At 44.8% G+C, this 18,584-nt stretch overlaps 2 protein-coding genes and 1 pseudogene across 3 annotated transcripts in view; 1 reads left to right on the plus strand and 2 right to left on the minus strand.

The window, feature by feature from the left end:
* The window catches only part of LOC119318725 (homoserine kinase-like), a 4,056-nt gene extending 3,807 nt beyond the window's left edge, over positions 1 to 249 (minus strand). The window contains exon 1 of one of the 2 annotated variants that reach the window (XM_037593318.1): positions 12 to 249. In XM_037593318.1, the coding sequence (XP_037449215.1) occupies positions 12 to 86 (75 nt within the window). In that variant the 5' untranslated portion in view covers positions 87 to 249. The other variant, XM_037593317.1, reaches the window with a different exon arrangement.
* LOC119318726 lies at positions 249 to 2,127 on the plus strand (annotated as a pseudogene).
* Positions 2,128 to 14,921: 12,794 nt separating this feature from the next.
* LOC119318727 (calcium-dependent protein kinase 26-like) lies at positions 14,922 to 17,042 on the minus strand. Its single transcript, XM_037593320.1, has 3 exons — positions 15,896 to 17,042; positions 15,316 to 15,834; positions 14,922 to 15,227 (listed from the first exon to the last, which is right to left on the minus strand). The coding sequence occupies exons 1-3, from the start codon at positions 16,928 to 16,930 to the stop codon at positions 15,096 to 15,098; spliced, it is 1,686 nt and encodes a 561-aa protein (XP_037449217.1). The 5' UTR covers positions 16,931 to 17,042; the 3' UTR covers positions 14,922 to 15,095.
* Between the last annotated feature and the right edge of the window lie 1,542 nt (positions 17,043 to 18,584).

Here is an 18,584-nt window from a genome sequence, read left to right on the forward strand (position 1 = left end):
GAGACGCGGAAGGAGAGGAGAGTGGGCTTGTGGACGCGGGTGGAGGGGAAGGAGGAGGGCGCGGTGGCCGTCGCCGCCGCCGCCATTGTGGGGGGTGGCTGGGCGTGGGTGGGTGGGGTGGGGTTTGGGGGAAAAGGTTTGACCTTTGCGGGCGCGCACGGGGCGGGGCGGGCTTGGGCTTTGGGTGGGAACACTACCTCCAAGAGCGGCTGACAGGTGTGGCCCGTCTCCACTAGGCACCACCACCAACCGGAGATGGCGATGGGGACGGCGACGGCCGTGCTGCTGGTGGTGCTCCTCCTGCTCGCCGGGGGCTCCGCGGGCGCCGCCGCCGTGCAGCAGGTCGTGCGCGACGCTCAACTGCGACTGTGAGCCTCCTTCCTCGTCCTCTCCCCCCTGATCTGGTGAATTGTGTGTGTCTGACCATGGAGAGATGGGATGGGGTGGCAGCGGTGGGGCAAGTTGTGCGGCGTGGGGTGGAGCGGGTGCGAGGGGGAGGACCCCTGCTGCCGCGGCCACGACAAGTGCGTCGAAATTAAAGGTACTTCACTCTGCATCCTCTAGCTTCAGAAACCAAAAAAAATGGCATCTGGATCTTGCTAGAGAGTTTCAGGATTCAGATTTTTCGGTTGCTGCTAGCTCTACTCTACTCTGTCATTTTTCAGATTGCGACACAGAATCTCCACCACACAAGTGCCTATATGACCTCATCTTGTTTCAGAATTCGGAATTTCAGTTTCAGGATACAATGAACAAGGGTCTCTGTTGATTCACTAGAACACCCTCTCTCTGGCTTCACACAGAGTAGCATCTTTTCTAATTCGGTCAACTCAGCTCACGTGAACAATCATACTACATCACATTGCATTGTTTGGACCCGTGAATTCAAGTGCGCAAGATTAGCAGGATGGGTGAGCCGCGAGTACAATGGCATCTGAATCCCCTGCACTGCATTGTTTTGACATGGATTTCAAATATCACTCACGATTGATAAGATGAGCCAGCCATGCATGGGTGCAGTGGCTAGAGAGTTTCAGAATTCAGTTGCTGCTAGCTCTACCCTGCTTCATCATTTGGTAATGGCAATACCATACTACCATACCTTGAATACAAGTAGTTCACTCCTATGAAACAGGGTCTCTGTTCAATCTGAAAAACAAGCAGTGTCTCTGCTGATTTGTTGCTGAGTGGTAAATTGTACCAGGTTGATGATAAATCCATGACCAACTGAACAGTTTAGTCTGAATGAATCGGTACAGTTGAAGAGTGGCATGGATTGGCAGTTACTGAACTGCATCAAGGACCTCACTTCGGTGGCACTTTTTTCACCTTGAAATAGCAGATGACCCCGAACAGATTAATCGGTGCATTCCCCACATTCCTATCATTCAGTTGCTTCATTTGTTTTCTTCAGTTTTACTTGGAAATGCATGCATGAAACATATATATATATATATATATATATATATATATAACAACAAACTGCATAAGGACTTCATATGGTGGCATTTTTTTACCTTCAAATCGCCGATGACTCCTGCCAGGTCAATCTTGACCAGGCTCGCTGTTACATGCATGCATGCATGAAACATAACGAGATGTGATGCTTTTGCGGTGCCCAAGCCGTTTGTTTATCTGACAATCTGTACTATGAATCCTCAATCTCATGTTTTTTCTTTTCTCCTTTGCATAAATGTAAATTGATCAGGTCTGATGAGTATCAAATGCCACGAGAAGTTCAAGAATTGCATGAGGAGAGTGAAGAAGACTGGGAAGGTCGGCTTCTCCAAGAAATGCCCATATGAATTGGCTATGGCGACGATGACTCAGGGGATGGACATGGCGATCATGCTCAGCCAGTTGGGCAGCCAGAAATTGGAACTGTAGCACAAGTACTCGACACATTCATTCCTCGGTTCATACAAGGTTGACTTCCTTTGATGATTATACTGTAATTTTACTTCTGTTGGTAAAATCGCATTGTTTTGGGCAGCCATAGAGATAATTTTAGGTTGCTGCGCTATTTGCAGCATATAAATTCCATATAATAAATTCCCAGTCTGCCATGTAATCTGCCTCGGCTTTTATATTTTTTTGTAAACAGAGTTGCCATATAATAGAATTGAAATCTCATCATTCGGCAATTTGAGAATATCTCTTACTTCTTGGTATCTGACTAATTTTGGTCCGCTTCGATTGTTGTGTTTTGTTGCTACATCTCTGCTCCTTGGGTCATTCAAATACTAGAGGAATGTGTTAATAACACAGATACCTGAATTGCTAAAAAAGTCAAGTTGGAGGTACGATGATAAATTTATATCGAGGAGGTGTTCATAGTTCATACAGTTATTATTAGCCCGCAAATTTCAAACATACAAATAATTATTGAAAAAAAAACAAAAAAAAGAGGTGCTGGCGCTCCGAATTAAACTGCATGCATATGATGCCACCAGAAAATATACTACTCCCTCCGTAAAGAAATACAAGAAGTCCAAGTTGGTGACGCCGCCGCCCATGTGAGTGGAGGTGTTGAACCTGAGTTTGGGTGTGGGCAGCCGCAGGAGGCCGTCGTAGTTGTCCTCCGCCGTGCTCTCGTCCTCCTCCTCTCCGGTCGTTGGATGTGGTGCTGCTGCGCTTGGGCAGTGGTGGGGTAGAAGAGGTGCTTCCTGGGGTTGGCGATGCGCCTCAGCGACCCTCCGTCGCACTTGTCCATCACCACGCTGTGCCTTCATCATCTTTTTTGGCGATCGATCGATCGACGAGGCCACGCGACGGCTAGGTCACCAACCGTACCTGCCTCCATGGATGGACTGTACGTAGGATGTGTGTATAAGCCATATACTTCTTGACTTCCGCATGGCTGAGTAACGATCACGTACGGATCTAGAGATGTGCATTGTGCGCCAAGGGAGGCTCCCCACTGAAGGGCACTGCCGCCACCAAAACTGAAAGCCGCCCGCTGACTGCAGGTTGCCACTCCTGCACAGGACGACCGCTACAGGTCGGGCCGCAGCTCCCGCTGCAAGCCGCTGTGCGTCAGAGGTCCAGGAAGACACTGCAACCGCTGAAGTTTTTGGTGCACTGCCGCACTCCCACTGCATCTTGCCGGAGGTGGGGGGGTGGCCGGAATCGGCCGACAGTGGAGGGGAATGGGTAGGGAGGTCGAGAGGAAGCCAGACCTATGAGCGGCAGCACGAGGCGGCGCCGGAATTGGCCGGAATCAGTCGGCGACGGCAGCGGCGGAAAGGGGATCGGGCGTTTGGGAAGTTTCGCTGTGGCGGTTGGGTTTCGCTCGTGGCTGGTCGTTTGCATCTGCGTTTATAGCTCAAGTAGGTGAAGATGTAAATTTGCACCACAAGGTGTTGTAGTTTACATCTGCGGGAGACGGCGATGTATTTTTTTTACATCTACATCATCTGTTGGAGAGCTGATTTTGGGCTTCAGAGATGCAAAAGTTAGTTGCTTTTACATCTACATCTTCTATTGAAGATGCTCTAACATCGGAACAAGCAAAATTTGAACAGAGAAAGACCAAAGCCTTACTCTCAGGAAAAAAAAAACCTTCCATGTACTTCCTCTCAATTGAATAATGTAAGTCATCATGAATCAGCTGGATGACACACTCAAAGGATGGTTAAATTCGAATTATACAATAACCAAAAATGAAAAAGTTAAAAAATGCAGGATGCACAATATGGAATGCATTTTATGAACTTCAGTCTCCAAAGTAAAGGCTTTATTGTGTTGCATGTACAATCACAGCTGGTACTGTTTTCATAGCTAGAAAATTCTTTTCACACTACCGATGCTCGTGAGGAAATGGGTTAATTAGAAGATGTCCAAACAATGTAACGAGCAAAGGACTTACGATTCTGATAATATTTCAGCTCACAACTATATGAATGCTAATCTAAATATGTATTGATTTGATGTTTCTCTTCTAAGTTAAAAACTTGTTAAGAGATGGCACACAGTTGACAATCTTTTAACTCATAGCTCCAAGAAGGATAAATTAAACGTGTACTGATTCTAAGTTTCTCTTCTCAGATGGAAACTTGTTAAAATATTGAACAGAGAAGGAACACAAACACTTCAGAATTGCTGCATCTTGTATCTTATCCTTTACTACAATAACAGACCAAGACTACATGGAGTAATCTTGTAAGGCATCTCCAATTCATGGACAACGTGATAAGCAACAGGTAGGACACAAGAAATGCTAAGAGTAGTACAAGTGGAATTAGATGATACGATTGATGAGAATTAGGAATGTGGAGATCACCTGGACATATTGCGAATCGGGAATTTCATCCTCGGCGGCAGCCATAAGGATTGATGTTCTCAACGCTCACCGGACGGACTTTAAAAGCGGCGGCTCCGTCGACAAGGAGGTTGTGGCGATTGGGGACTGGTGTGAATGCTGGTCCTATAAAATTTGGATGCATTACCTAAATTTAGCGAGTAAATTGCACAAAACCACCACTTTAAAGGCAAGGTTTGCGAAAACCACTACAATACATTTTTTTTTGTAGAAAACACCGTATCTTCGGTAATCTTTTTGCAGAAAGCACTGATCGACGGATTGGGCTCAGATAAGTGAAGTTATGACAGATGGGGCCCGCCAAACAGGCTGACGTGGCACCAATCTCTCACACCGTTACATCGAATCGTTTTGCTTGACAGGGGACCCGCTTGTCACTGAAACACTCTCTTCTCTGTGTCAGACCACTTGGTCATTTTATCGAGCAGGTGCAACTCACCGCGGCCGTGCAGGTGTTGCAGGGCACAGGAGGTTCGCCGAGGCGGTCTCCGGCGATGCAATAGAGGCGCACAGCGTGGATCCGGCGGGGATGACCCGATCCCGATGGGATCTGGACGAACTGGAGGGCGGCGAGGCGGTCCCCGACGTTGAGAAGGTGCAGCGGCCCACGGTCAACAAGCTCCAGCACCGGTGCCGAGGGAGCACCGGCTCCGTCGCCGAGCTCGAGCACGCCGGTGCCCAAGGGGATGCATACCTTGGTGCGCACCTATGCCGAGGGGGATGCTGACCACGGCGGCGCTCCAGCCTAGTGTGATGCAGACCACGGCGGTGGCGGGCCTGGGCGAGGCAATGACCCGATCCCGACGGGATCTGGACGAACTGGAGGGCGGCGAGGCGGTTCCCGACGCTGAGAAGGTGCGGCGACCCGCGGTCGGCAAGCTCCAGCATCAGTGGCTGGTCGGTGGGGAGCATCGGCTCCGTCGCCGAGCTCGAGCACGCCGGTGCCCAAGGGGATGCAGACCTTGGGGTGCACCGGTGCTGAGGGGGATGCAGCCCACGGCGCTCCAGCCTTAGTGGGATGCAGACCACGGCGGCGGCGGGCCTGGGCGAGGCAACGGCGGCGACGGGCCTTGGCGAGGCAACAACGATGGTGGGCATGGTCTAATGACAGGTGGACCCACATTGGGATGATAACGTTACCATGCATTGTTGTTACATGTGAGATGTTAAGCTGTGCCACATCAGCCTGATTGGCGGGTCCCTTCTGTCATAAACTCACTTATCTGAGCCCGATCCGCCGATCAGTGTTTTATGCAAAAAAAAAAAATACCGAAGACACGGTGTTTTCTGCAAAAAAAAGTATGGTAGTGGTTTTCACAAACCTTGCCTTCAAAGTGGTGGTTTTGTGCAATTTACTCAAATTTAGCCTAGGCACCATCATTGTGCCAAGATGCGGTGTCTACATGGAGTGGGTTGTCGGGGTGCCGAGAATGTTGTTGAGAACATGGTGTGACTGCAAGGGAGTGGGGCAATTTCTGCGGTCATGGTTTCTAACCCTCTTCCCATCTGGGTGGCCAACTCAATGTCTCCAGTCTCCACACGGTGGAAGGAGACCGTGTCGGGGAGAGGGGATCCTATTGGTGAGGGGTTTATATTTTTGCAAACAAATTTTTTTCATACAATTTAACCAAAATCTCACCATTCTACAATCAGTTTGAGAATATCCTTTTTTTTATCGGTGATGTTATGTTCCATTGATTATTCCTTTTGCTGATATATCTCTGCTCATCGTGTCATAGACCGTGTGTTAACAACAGAGGTATATATGGTTAATCCTAAAATAGCCATGTCAGCTACGACATGTCGGCAAAATTAAGTGTTTCAGAGCACGTCGTAGATGTCGGAGTCGAGACGTTTGGACTTGTGCTTGATCATCTGGAGCCCGGATCCATCTCGCACCACCTCCACCTCCACGCCGGTGAGCAGGACCACGGTGTCGACACGCTCCTCATCACTGCCCCATCCGTCTGTTTCCATGACGTCAAAACTCCTATGGATGCAGAACCTGCCGTCCCCAAGGTATGTTAGGCCGTAGCTCTGCAGCCTCCAGTCCAGCAGATGGTCGACGTCCACGTCGACCCACGCGTGAGCGTGACACAACACCGGGGCCCACTTGTTCGTCTTGACGTCACCAAAGGCTTCCATGGCCAACAAGTGCTTGTTGTCGCCAACAACGGGACCTGAAGGGCAGCGCCCAGTCCCCGACCTTGGCCCACTTGCCATTGCCCGTATCGAAGTTGTACGTGCCAATGGAGACCGAGCTTCCAAGGTAGAAGGAAGGGCTGAACGAGACGAGAATGGAAGCATCCTCGCTGCTGTGGCCGTGGCCGGGGAGCTGGCGCCAGTCCCAAACATTCGGCCAGCCCATGTGCCGGCGGGACATCGGCTGGTCGGGGTCGCCACACGCGAGGGCCTGGAGGTTGTGGCCCGCGCTATTTTTTTGACTGGCTGTCGTTTGTTATAGATGACAATCTTTTTTTTGAAACATACATGACAATCTTTTAGTTGCTGCTTCTTATGTATAGATAATGTGATGAAGATGTAACTGCAACAAATGATGTATGATTGTACAGTGAAACAAATGTTGCTTTGATAGCAAAATTGAAAAAAAAAACTGAATTGTTTCTCTGTTGTCCAGTCCTTTGAATTAGCGCGCTGAAAATATTGTTGGGCTGGAAGAGGTCTTAGCCCAAACAATATTGGACAAAAAAATGAAAGAAAAAACGTCTTAAAAATTTTAAAAAGTTAAATGGGCCGCAAAAAGGTTGAGGCCTAGAAAAATGGAAGAAGCTCAGAAAACAAAAAGGCTGGCCCAAAAGAATAAATAGCTGTTGGGCTTGGTCGATGAAGCTAACAAAAAATTCATAGGAAAAAAATATAAATTGGCTGAATTAATGGGCTTGGCCCATGTAAAACACTGAATTGGACCGGGCTGATTCTTGTGCCACATCAGATTGCCACGTCGGATGCCTACGTGGCTTGGGGAGGCTGCTAGTGACCAAAACAAAACAATAGGCATATTTTGGTCGTAAACGTCTACGACCTTCTCACCGAGAAGATCGTTAATTTCAGTTTACGACCGCCAGCTTTTGACCTTCTACTTTTGGTCACAAAAAGGTCGCAAATGAAAAACAATGACCTTTCAGTGACCAATAGTCAAGGTCACAAGTTGACATATTTCTTGTAGTGCCCGGGGTTGACGATGTGGCTAATCAGCGATCCTCCACGGCGGTTGTGCATCAGCACGTTCAAGAACTGCCGTGCCTTCATCGATCTACTCTCCGATGAAGCCACGCGACAGCGTCGGCAGTCTACGGAGCAGCTGCTACTATTAGGTCATACTCTCTCCGTTTTTATTTACTCTGCGTATTAGAGTTGACCGAAGTCAAACTTTGTAAAGTTTGACCAAATTTATAAAAAATAATAAAATATTTAGCAAAACAAATATATATGATGTGGAAATACATTCAACAACGAATCTAATGGTATTGATTTGTTAATATTTTTGTCTATAAACTTTGTCAAAGTTTGTAAAGCTTGACTTTGATCAAAACTAATATGCAGAGTAAATAAAACGGAGGGAGTATTCTCGATCGGTGTTACTACGTATGTGTGTCTTTGCGGACTGTGGTATACGTGCATGGGCCAGCCCATAATAAATAGTTCGTTTCGACATACCACAGTTCTCAGGGGAAAGTTACTCCCCTCATCCTCCGCGCAGACCGTGGTATACACGCACTTAACGGTCAAAGGTCTTTGACTGGACGGAAAATGTATGGAAGGGCATTCTATAACTGCACTTAACGGAAGAAGGGCAAATTTAAGCATACTTCAAAATTAGGGGCAAATTTGAGTAGTGAGTTCCAGTTAAGGGCAGAAATGTAATTGTCCCAATTTAAATAAACTGAATTTTCAAAAATAAATATACATTATATTTTGAAACTAAGAGAGTATTCCGTTTGGCGAGTGGACGAGATGATGGAGTGTGTTTCTATTTTATTTACAATACGGTGTTTTTGTGGGCCTTTTGTGATTCCGTGTTATCTACTAATCAACCTAGACTTTATATGGAGAAATTTCTGCATGTATTATTTTGGTGCTACAATATCACATGTTGATACTTTTTTTTCTAGGTGGTGAGAGGGTGCGCGGGGTTGATATGTTTTTATAGACCTTTGCTCTCGATTGATTTCAAAAATGGTTAGTCGGTCAAAATCTTGAACCTAATCCACATTGAATACCTCAATCGAAAGAAAAAGCTCCAAAATTAAGGAGCATAGAATTAAAATAATTGAATGAGAGAGCTTCTTAAGAAATTGTTGACCCGGACAAAATCGGATGATCCAATTTCAAATTGAAAACCCCAATTAATTGTGAGGCCTTAAAAATTAGGGAGCATAGTCTATTTATATATATGGTTAAATGTGTACATTGTGTAATCCCTCACATGTGGTTAAGAAGTACCTATATGGTTAAATTTGTACATTTTTGTTACAAAGACGAGAATATCTAGGTCATTCTCTCACATATTTTTAATTTGTACTCTAGAATTTTCTATAGATATTTTTTCCTAATCATATAGTAAAAACACTATTTCAATGTTTGTTAAACCATATTTTTTAGAGATATCAACCATACGTATTTACAAACTATATAATTTACAGAAGTATCAAAACAATATAAATAATATATATATATATATTAAAATATAAAAAATAGATAATAAACTAAGATTTAACTTTATTTTGTTGTTAAGTATGCCAAACAAGTGTGGTGTTAAAAAAGTATGTCAAACAAGTAATGAAAAAACTATACTCCTTAATACACTAGTATAATAAGAATAAAAATTTAGTATAAAAATAAATGTATTAGCAAGTGCGGAGGTGAAACTTAAATTGGTGGCTTAAACTTTTTTTGCAGATCTGGACACCCAAATTTAAAATGCTAGCTCCACCGTTGAGTTTGTGACATATTACTAAATTTGTACTCTAGAATTTTCTGTACATGTTTTTTTCCTAATCATATAATACAACCACTATTTCAGTATTTTTTAAACCATATGTTTTATAGATATCAACCATACATATGTATAAACTATATAATTTACAAAAGTATCAAAAATAAAAAATGGTTTGTTTCAAAGTATAAATTGAATTTATCGCAACACATGAGTTATTTTATGATATATTTAAAATATGTAACAAATTAATAATAAAATATTTAAATTTGTTTGCCGTTAAGTATGCCAAACAAGTATGTTAAAAAAGTATGTCAAACAAGTAATGAAAAAAGTACACTCCTTAATCCAATATGTTGTGAAACTTAGTAGAAAACAGAAAAATCGCCCTACGATCACCCAGGAACAATATGAAGATGCATATAAGTTTTGGATCAACGATTGTTACCCCACTCCGGAGTACTGCAGAAGTAGACGAGTCGGTGTAGATCGTAGTTGGAGTCCCTCGAACCGTAGAGCACACAATCTTCACGATCCGATAGATCTTCCCCTTATAGAGCGAATCATTGCCGGAGAATTAGAGGGGGGAGATGAGAACAACACTGGGCTTCTAATTTTGAGGATTAGAGGATCTAAGTCAAGATCTAAGTGATCAACTATGATCAACTAGAACTAGAGGAAATAGAGGAGGCTTCGAAACTTGTGTGTCCCAATGGGCAAAAAATACTCTAGTATATATAGGTTAAGGGGTAGGGAGGGGTGGCCACCAAGGAGGGAAAGGTCCTCCTTGGGGCACCGGCCAAGAGGGGAGGAGCCAGAGAGTTGGACTCCTCCCCTAGTCCAATTCGGCCTCCCCTTAGGAAAGGGGGCACTTCCTATTGGGCCAAGATGATTCAATATTCCTTCCACCACTTGGCCTTTAAATCCATTGATATTAAATTAAATATAAAAGCCTCCTAATAGTAACTAGAGCCTCTTACTACTAATTAGCAAAAGGGCCCATGCGTTGCACAGGAAAAAAAATCATAATCTCTAACGGCCATGACACACATTTTGTTGCATCACCGAGATACACTTTCACTCTCAATTTCGTAAAATCATGAATAATTTTTGAAAACATGAACAGTTTTTTAAACACATGAACAAATTTAAAATCGTGAACAGTTTTCAAACTCATGAAAACTTTTACAAATTTTCAAACATTTTCTAAAATCAAGAACATTTTATACTATCTACAAACAACATTTCATTGGAATATGTGAATTTTTGAATTAAGCTAACCATTTTGTAAATTGCTTTCACATTTTTTCGACTTCAGGATTAAATTTTATAGTTTATTTTATGTCTTGAAAAATGTGTAGTTGCGATATTTTCGAAAATAAGAGCAAGAAAAGCCAAAACAAAGGAAAAGAACATGGGAATCAAAAAACTCAGTAGCAAAACCTTCAATAGTTTGTTGAAGCAAAACATGTAGCCGGTTCTAGCTAAAATTAACACCGGTAGCAAGAAGAGTAAAAAAACCACAATAGCAAACTAAAAAAAGGATTGTAGCAAAAAAAACTATCATGTTCGGACTAAAAAACCATCGACAGTGAGGCGCTCATTCGGCTCCAGCACACCGCCTAGATGGTTGCAGTAAATGTCGATGATGGTTCCAGCAAGTGCTGGCTATGTCGTAGCAAAACGTCGATGCAAATGGTGACCGCAGGTGGTACCTAAAAATGGATTTTAAAAAGGGTTGGAACAGTTTAATTGGTGGATGAACCCACACCCACAGGCTGGCTACCGCTCCCTACCCCTTAACCTACCCCTTAACCTATATATACTAGGGTATTTTTTGCCCATTGGGGCACCGGCCAAGGAGGGAAAGGTCCTCCTTGGGGCACCGGCCAAGAGGGGAGGAGTTAGAGAGTTGGACTCCTCCCCTAGTCCAATTCGGCCTCCCCCTTAGGAAAGGGGGCACTTCCTATTGGGCCAAGGTGATTCAATATTCCTTCCACCACTTGGCCTTTTAAGATCCATTGATATTAAATTAAATATAAAAGCCTCCTAACAGTAACTAGAGCCTCTTACTATTAATTAGCAAAAGGGCCCATGCGTTGCACATGAAAAAAAAATCATAATCTCTAACGGCCATGACACACATTTTGTTGCATCACCGAGATACACTTTCACTCTCAATTTCGTAAAATCATGAATAATTTTTGAAACATGAACAATTTTTTAAACTCATGAAAAAATTTAAAATCGTGAACAGTTTTCAAACTCATGAAAACTTTTACAAATTTTCAAACATTTTCTAAAATCAAGAACATTTTATACTATCTACAAACAACATTTTATTGGAATATGTGAATTTTTGAATTAAGTTAACCATTTTGTAAATTGCTTTAACATTTTTTCGACTTCAGGATTAAATTTTATAGTTTATTTTATGTCTTGAAATATGTGTAGTTGTGATATTTTAGAAAATAAGAGCAAGAAAAGGCAGAACAAAGGAAAAGAACATGGGAATCAAAAAACTCAGTAGCAAAACCTCCAATAGTTTGTTGAAGCAAAATGGATTGTAGCAAAAAAAACTATCATGTTCCGACTAAAAAACCGTCGACGGTGAGGCGCTCATTCGGCTCCAGCACGCCGCCTAGCTGGTTGCAGTAAATGTCGATGATGGTTCCAGCAAGTGCTGGCTGTGTCGTAGCAAAACGTGGATGCAAATGGTACCTAAAAAAATGGATTTTAAAAAGGGTTGGAACAATTTAATTGGTGGACCCACAGGCTGGCTTATAGAGGAAGGGCTTTCGGCTGAGTGATACTCGAGGTGCGCGCTTGCAAGGAAGGGGCCAAAGTTGCGGTTCAGTGGGGACACACACAGCACGGACATGATCATAAGCGTAGGCCGCCGCTTGCCCTCAACGGCCCACGAGATCCCGGCCCGGCCCCTCCCCCTGCACTTTTACGTGGGCTACGAGCCCACCAACTAAACCGTGCCAACCCTTTGGCCCTCCTCTAGGCTGGAGTCACGAGCGCCCGGCCGATACGGTCGCCGCGACTCGCGTATTTATGCCCGTCTTTGCGTTGCACGGTCAGCGGTGTGGGACTAATTAATCACTCCGATCACTCCAGCTAATCATGCTCTATATATATGTAGTAGAATACTACGGACGACCGGTTGTATGTACATAAGGCTAACCATGCATTGCGTACGTACATATGCCCAGTGAACACAGCATGTGTGAAGCTTTGTATGTGTGAATCTATTTTTTTTTCAGAAACCAATGACCTCCCAAGAGAGGCGATTAAAGCAAGTCAATTTGGTTAGCAAGCATGATCCCTAGCTCTTATTGTTGTCTCGGTCGATCATAAGTACTCCCTTCATTTTTGTATACAAGGCCACTTCATATTTGTATGTCTAACTTGATCACTAATTTTACCAATAAAAGTGAGTTATAGGCCAGAAAAAGTATGTCACTGGATGCATGTTTCAAAGAAAATTTGAAGATTTTTTTTATGACATAACACCCATATTCTACAGACCAAAATCATATGTCAAAGTTTGACATAAAAAACAAAGTGGCCATATATACGGAAATGGAGGGAGTAAGGGAAATAAATGTCCCGGTCCAGCTCGAACGTATCACTCACGAACCGCATCTCCCTTCCTACATGTGCAACACGCATGTACCAGCTGTTTCAGTGGAGATCCAAAACGACTGTGAGAATATGTTTGTTATTATATGACATTACTTAATTAAATATATATTTGCTTGGAGTAACCATGAGGAGATCAACAATGTTGGTTTCTCCAAATACTCCCTCCGTCCCAAAATATAAGAACGTTTTTTACACTAGCATAGTGTAAAAAAGACGTTCTTATATTTTGGGACGGAGGGAGTACTTGATATTATCCATGCTCTCTTATAAGCAAGCTAAAGAACATGTAGCCCCTCTATGATGAGATGGAAGGCCCCGCCCCTTCGCAACCCCAATGGTGCCAGAATTTTGTCTCCTTCCCTAACAACAACACCATGTAACACATAGAATGAAACTATTCTCATTGGCATCAATGAGTTCAGTTATCCTTCTAGCCTCTCTGTGATTGACGTCCCATGGGTTGTGTTGAAGATCAATGTTAAATTTCATGCAGAATCTTCTACTTTTGGAAACTGGCTAGACCTCTTGTGTAAAATTATGAAATCAAGTGCATTCCGGATGGACATATCGAATGAACAAATTGTATTTGCACAAAACCGAATCGACCATATTTATGCTTATCGACGATGTTACTAAAATAACAAGTACAAAGCATGCACATGTTGTCATCTTATGTATTAACCTAACATCCAACACATTTACGAAAAATCCTAATTATACTCTAGAAGTTTCTATAAATATGCTCAGTTAACAACACACTAGAAACCCGCTAATACATCAACCAAACATTACACTATAGAGGTCTTTAACATTATATTTACTATTAACAAAAAAATAATGAACAAATATAAACACATATGCAGCATATGTTTATGCAATTGTTAAAAATATATTCAAAAGGAAGTTTTGTTCAAGTGCGCAATTTGCATTTAACAGGAAGAATTTTTTTTAGTGATATACATTCTAGTTGTATAACTAGTCAATATTTGGTAATATTGTTATGTGTTTAGCTATGCCAACTAAGTAATATAAATTATAAGTTTTAATATTGTGGTATTATATAAATAAGTTTACATAAATATAGAAGTTTAATATTTGATAATATTGTTATGGGAGGTAGGGTTGTGCGGCCAGCGTGATACGAGGGTGGGGAGGAGCGAAGATACGCAATTCCACCTGGGGCAGAAGGCTAGATGGGGCACGCGATGCAGACAGCGGGAAGGGCGGCATGGGTGTGCAGGAAATAATTTTTTATTAATTGCTCAAGAATGGATGACGAACCAGCACATACTAATTAGTTTTTGATTGGTGGGATTAAGGGCTTCTTAGTGCGCTCAACACGTAAAGCCATGGGCGTGTTTAACAATGGGAGGATTTGGACCTTCAAATTTGTGTTTAACAATGGTAATAGACTTGATGAAAACCATGCATGTTTGAACGAGCCATACGTGCCTCTGCTTGAAAATCGATCGACCAGGTACATTTAATTACTTTCTCCCACCAACAAATTAAGTACAAGTAGTACATTAGAACCAACGATCGATCAATAGAACTACTCACTCGTCAAGTCTATGGTAAATGAATCGAATCACATCGAGGTCAACTAAATATAACTTGTTTAAATTAAGATTTATTTGATCGAAACAATTTGAGTTGGATTCACTAGAATTAATTACTTTCAAATGTATACTATTAAATTTTTGAATTTACCACATGATGATGCTCTTACACGATCTAGACAAAAGTAATAGTTATGTACATACAATTATTAAAATTTCAGAGGCAATCTATGTTAAAGCATTTAATTATAAAATATAAAATATGGCACCACTTTAAAACACATGATTATAACAAACAAAGGTTTTAACAATATCCACTATGCTTAATCCATTTCCAAGAACAATGCCCGGGCCACTCTGCTAGTTAAGTACAAAGTACAGTAGAACGAACGATCGATCGATACCACTACTCGGTCTTCAAATCCACGGTAAATGAAATGAATCGAATCACATGCGTGTGGAGCTTGTATATATTATAAGTTTCTTTCTTCTTCATCATCGTTCTCTTCTTCTTGCTCATCTTCTATAAAACTTCAAGTACAATGTAATTGGCACAACCATGGCGATCGATCGATGGAAGGCCGGTGGAGCTATGCTTGTTAGCTGGCTAGCTGCTGAGGCCGCTGCCTGCTCCATGGAGGATGCTACCGTCGGAGGTGTGCCTCATGGTAAGCCTGCCGTTGCCGATGATCCCCTTCTTCATCATGGCCACGAACTCCCCGTAGTCGATCCGACCATCCTGCATTTGAGCCATTCAAGTTTCAATTCAAATTTGTAATCAGTAACATAAGATAGATTAATGAAGAGAAAATGGATCGAGTACTCACGTTGTCCTGGTCGACCTCCCTGATGATGTCGTCGATGCCGACGTCGGCCATGTTGTGCTCGCGACACGCCACCTCCAGCTCATCGATGGTGATGTACCCGCTGCCGTCCTTGTCGAAGTAGGAGAAGGCCGCCATGAGGTGCTCCTCGCGGTCCAGCTTGTTCATGTGCACGGTGGCGGCGATGAACTCGTCGTAATCGATGGTGCCGCTGTTGTCCACGTCAGCTGCCTCCATGAGGTCCCGCACCTCCGAGTCCCTGAGCTCTGTGGACCCGTAACGGCGCAGCCCCTCCCGGAGCTCCTCGAATGTGATGGCACCGCTGCCGTCTGTGTCCATGGTCTTGAACATCTCCTTGAGCCCGGCCAACTCCTCCTCTGACAGCCCGCGCGCGATCACACGTAAAGCCATCTTCTTCAACCGGTTCATGGCCGAGAACTGCTTGAGCCTGGAGAGCACGGCAGGGTCCAGCGGCGCGTCGGGGGCCTCGCCGTTCTCAATGATCCATGGGTGGCACAAGACCTGCTCCTTTAATTATGACTTTTGGTTTCACACAAAACTTTTCACAAGAATCTCTGGTTACCTGGTGCGCCGTGAACCGCTCCGCCGGCGGCGACTTGAGCATCTTCCGGATGAGGTCCTTGGCGCCGTCCGAGATGTTGGGCCACGGGTCGGAGTCGAAGTCGATGGCGCCCTTGAGCACGGCGTCGAAGATGCCCTGCTGCGTCTCGGCCCAGAAGGGCGGCACGCCGGACAGCAGGATGTAGACGATGACGCCGGCGGTCCACACGTCGGCCTCGGGGCCGTAGTGCTTGCAGAGCACCTCGGGCGCGACGTAGTAGGGGCTGCCCACGACGTCGGTGAAGATCTGGCCGGGCTTGAAGAAGACGGAGAGGCCGAAGTCGATGGCCTTGAGGTTGACCTTGTCGCCCGCCGGTTCATTAACACTATTGCCGGAGCCATTGTTGTTGTTGTTATTCTCCTCCTTGTCTTTCAAGAGAAAGTTCTCGGGCTTGAGGTCGCGGTGCATGACCCCGAGCGAGTGGCAGGCCTCGACGACGCCGACGATGACGCGGGCGATCTCGGCGGCGCGGCGCTCGGAGAAGTATCCGCGCTGGACGATGCGGTCGAAGAGCTCGCCGCCCTCGCAGAGCTCCATGACGATGTGCACGAACTGCGCGTCCTCGTACGCGCCCTTGATGGTGACCACGCTGTCGTGGCCGGCAAGGTGGTGCATGATCTGGATCTCGCGCCGCACGTCCTCCACGTCCTCCGGGGTCAGCAGCTTGCGCTTGGCGATGGACTTGCAGGCGAAGTCCACGCCGGTTGAGATCTCGGTGCAGAGGTAGGTGGTGCCGAAGTGGCCCTGCCCGAGCTTGCGGCCGACGTTGTAGAGGTCGCGCAGGAGCGGGGTCTGGTGGCCCATCACGGCCGTCGGGGAGGAGAGCTGGTGCTGGTGGCCGGCGCCGCGGCCCATGATGGTGTTGCGGTGCGGCGCGCGGTCGACGACGGGGGAGGATGAGTCGGAGTCCCAGTCGGAGCTGCTGCAGCTGGTGCGGTAGTGGTGGCGGCCGTCACCGGCCGCGGGAACGATGGAGCCGTGGCACGAGTTGCCCATGCATCGTCGTCGTCGTCAACGATGGATCCTCCTCAAGGGCGGGCGGCGGTCATGGATGATCGAGGGACCCTCGATGCAGCAGGAAGACGAAGGTGGAGCGGTGGGGAGCGATGGTAGGCTAAGCAGGGACGACGACCTCTCCTCTCCTCTCCATTGTTTCGGGGTGCATGCATGTCCCTCCTAATTTGAGCCCGGCTCGTGCATGCATGCATGCCATGTCGAGCTTCGTCGTGCGGTGCACCGCCGCTGCTGACTACGACTACGTGCATCCCTCCCCGTCACTACGCCGGCCGGACGTACGTGCAGTGCACCGCGATCGACTACGTGCATGCTGCCTGGCATTAGTAGGTGCGGCACCACGTACGTGCTAGCTGCAGTAGCAGTCTCTCCTCTCCTCAACGTCGTGCATCCCTCCCCCAATAATGCTACACCTACGAACGAGCTTACCAAGACTTACGTAACTTTCCTTCAATAACTCTCACCAAGTCAGCCTTTACGTAATTTTAACTGGGTTCCTAATCCAATTAACTGCCACCAAGTCAGCCTTTACGTAAAAATCTCACGTAACTTTACTGCGCGTCGCGGCCGGGCTTCATACAGTAGTATTCCCCGGATCTTTTTTTTACTCTGGATTTATATAAAATTTGTCTCAAGTCAAACCTTAAATAGTTTAATCAATTTTGTAGAGAAAATATATCAACATTCATAACACGTGATCAGTATTATTTATATTATTATTAGGTGCGTCTTATGAATTTAATTTACATATTGTATAACTTTAGTATTTAAATGTTGATATTTTTCAATATAAATATGGCCACACTTTACAAAGTTTGATTTCTGACAAATCTTATATATATGCCAAGTAAAAAGACCCGAGAGAGTAGTAGTAGTACTCGTATGTATTTTAGACTTTTGGGCATGGCATCCGAAAAGAAAGGGTCGGTTCACAGTCTGCTCAGCCTACAAAATCATGATCAAAACTAAGGTAACAAGAGAGAATTGACTCCAAGGAAGAAGGGGAGGCTCACCGAATAATGATAAGAAGAGAAAGATTGGAAGTGGCTCGCTGTGGAGTCTAATACCATCTCCGTCCCGGTTTATTGGTCCTCATTGTATTTTGTGACAAATTTTAATCATGAATTAACTAACAAAATGTTCATGCATGTCATCAAAAAATTATATCATTTGAAACTATGTTCAAATACGAGTTCATGATATAATTTTTGTTGACATGCATTAATAATTTGTTAGTTAAATATTTGGTCAAAATTTGGCACCAATTACAATGAGGATCAATAAACCAGGACAGAGGTAGTAATTCCGTCCAAAATCAGAGTTTTCTTATGGCGGTTGGCTAGCCACTCCTTGCCAACGAGGGATGTGTTGAACAGAAGAAACATGTCCCATCGGGTTGCATGTCCGCTATGTGGCACACCAGATTCGTGGCGGCGCGCGCTTCTATTGTGTACCATGGCGAGGTGCACCTGGGCTTCTGTCCGATCTTGCTCTGGTGTCGAAGATGGCAGATAATACAGAGCCACGGGCGAAGAATTAGCTGTTCGAGCTAAATGAGACCCTTGAGCATAGTGAGTTCACAAGGATGGTGGTGACCCTTTGGTTTATCTGGTACGCGGGGAGATAGGCCATCCAC

The sequence above is a fragment of the Triticum dicoccoides genome, chromosome 6A, assembly GCF_002162155.2.
Source record: "Triticum dicoccoides isolate Atlit2015 ecotype Zavitan chromosome 6A, WEW_v2.0, whole genome shotgun sequence".
Classification (NCBI taxonomy): Eukaryota; Viridiplantae; Streptophyta; class Magnoliopsida; order Poales; family Poaceae; genus Triticum; species Triticum dicoccoides.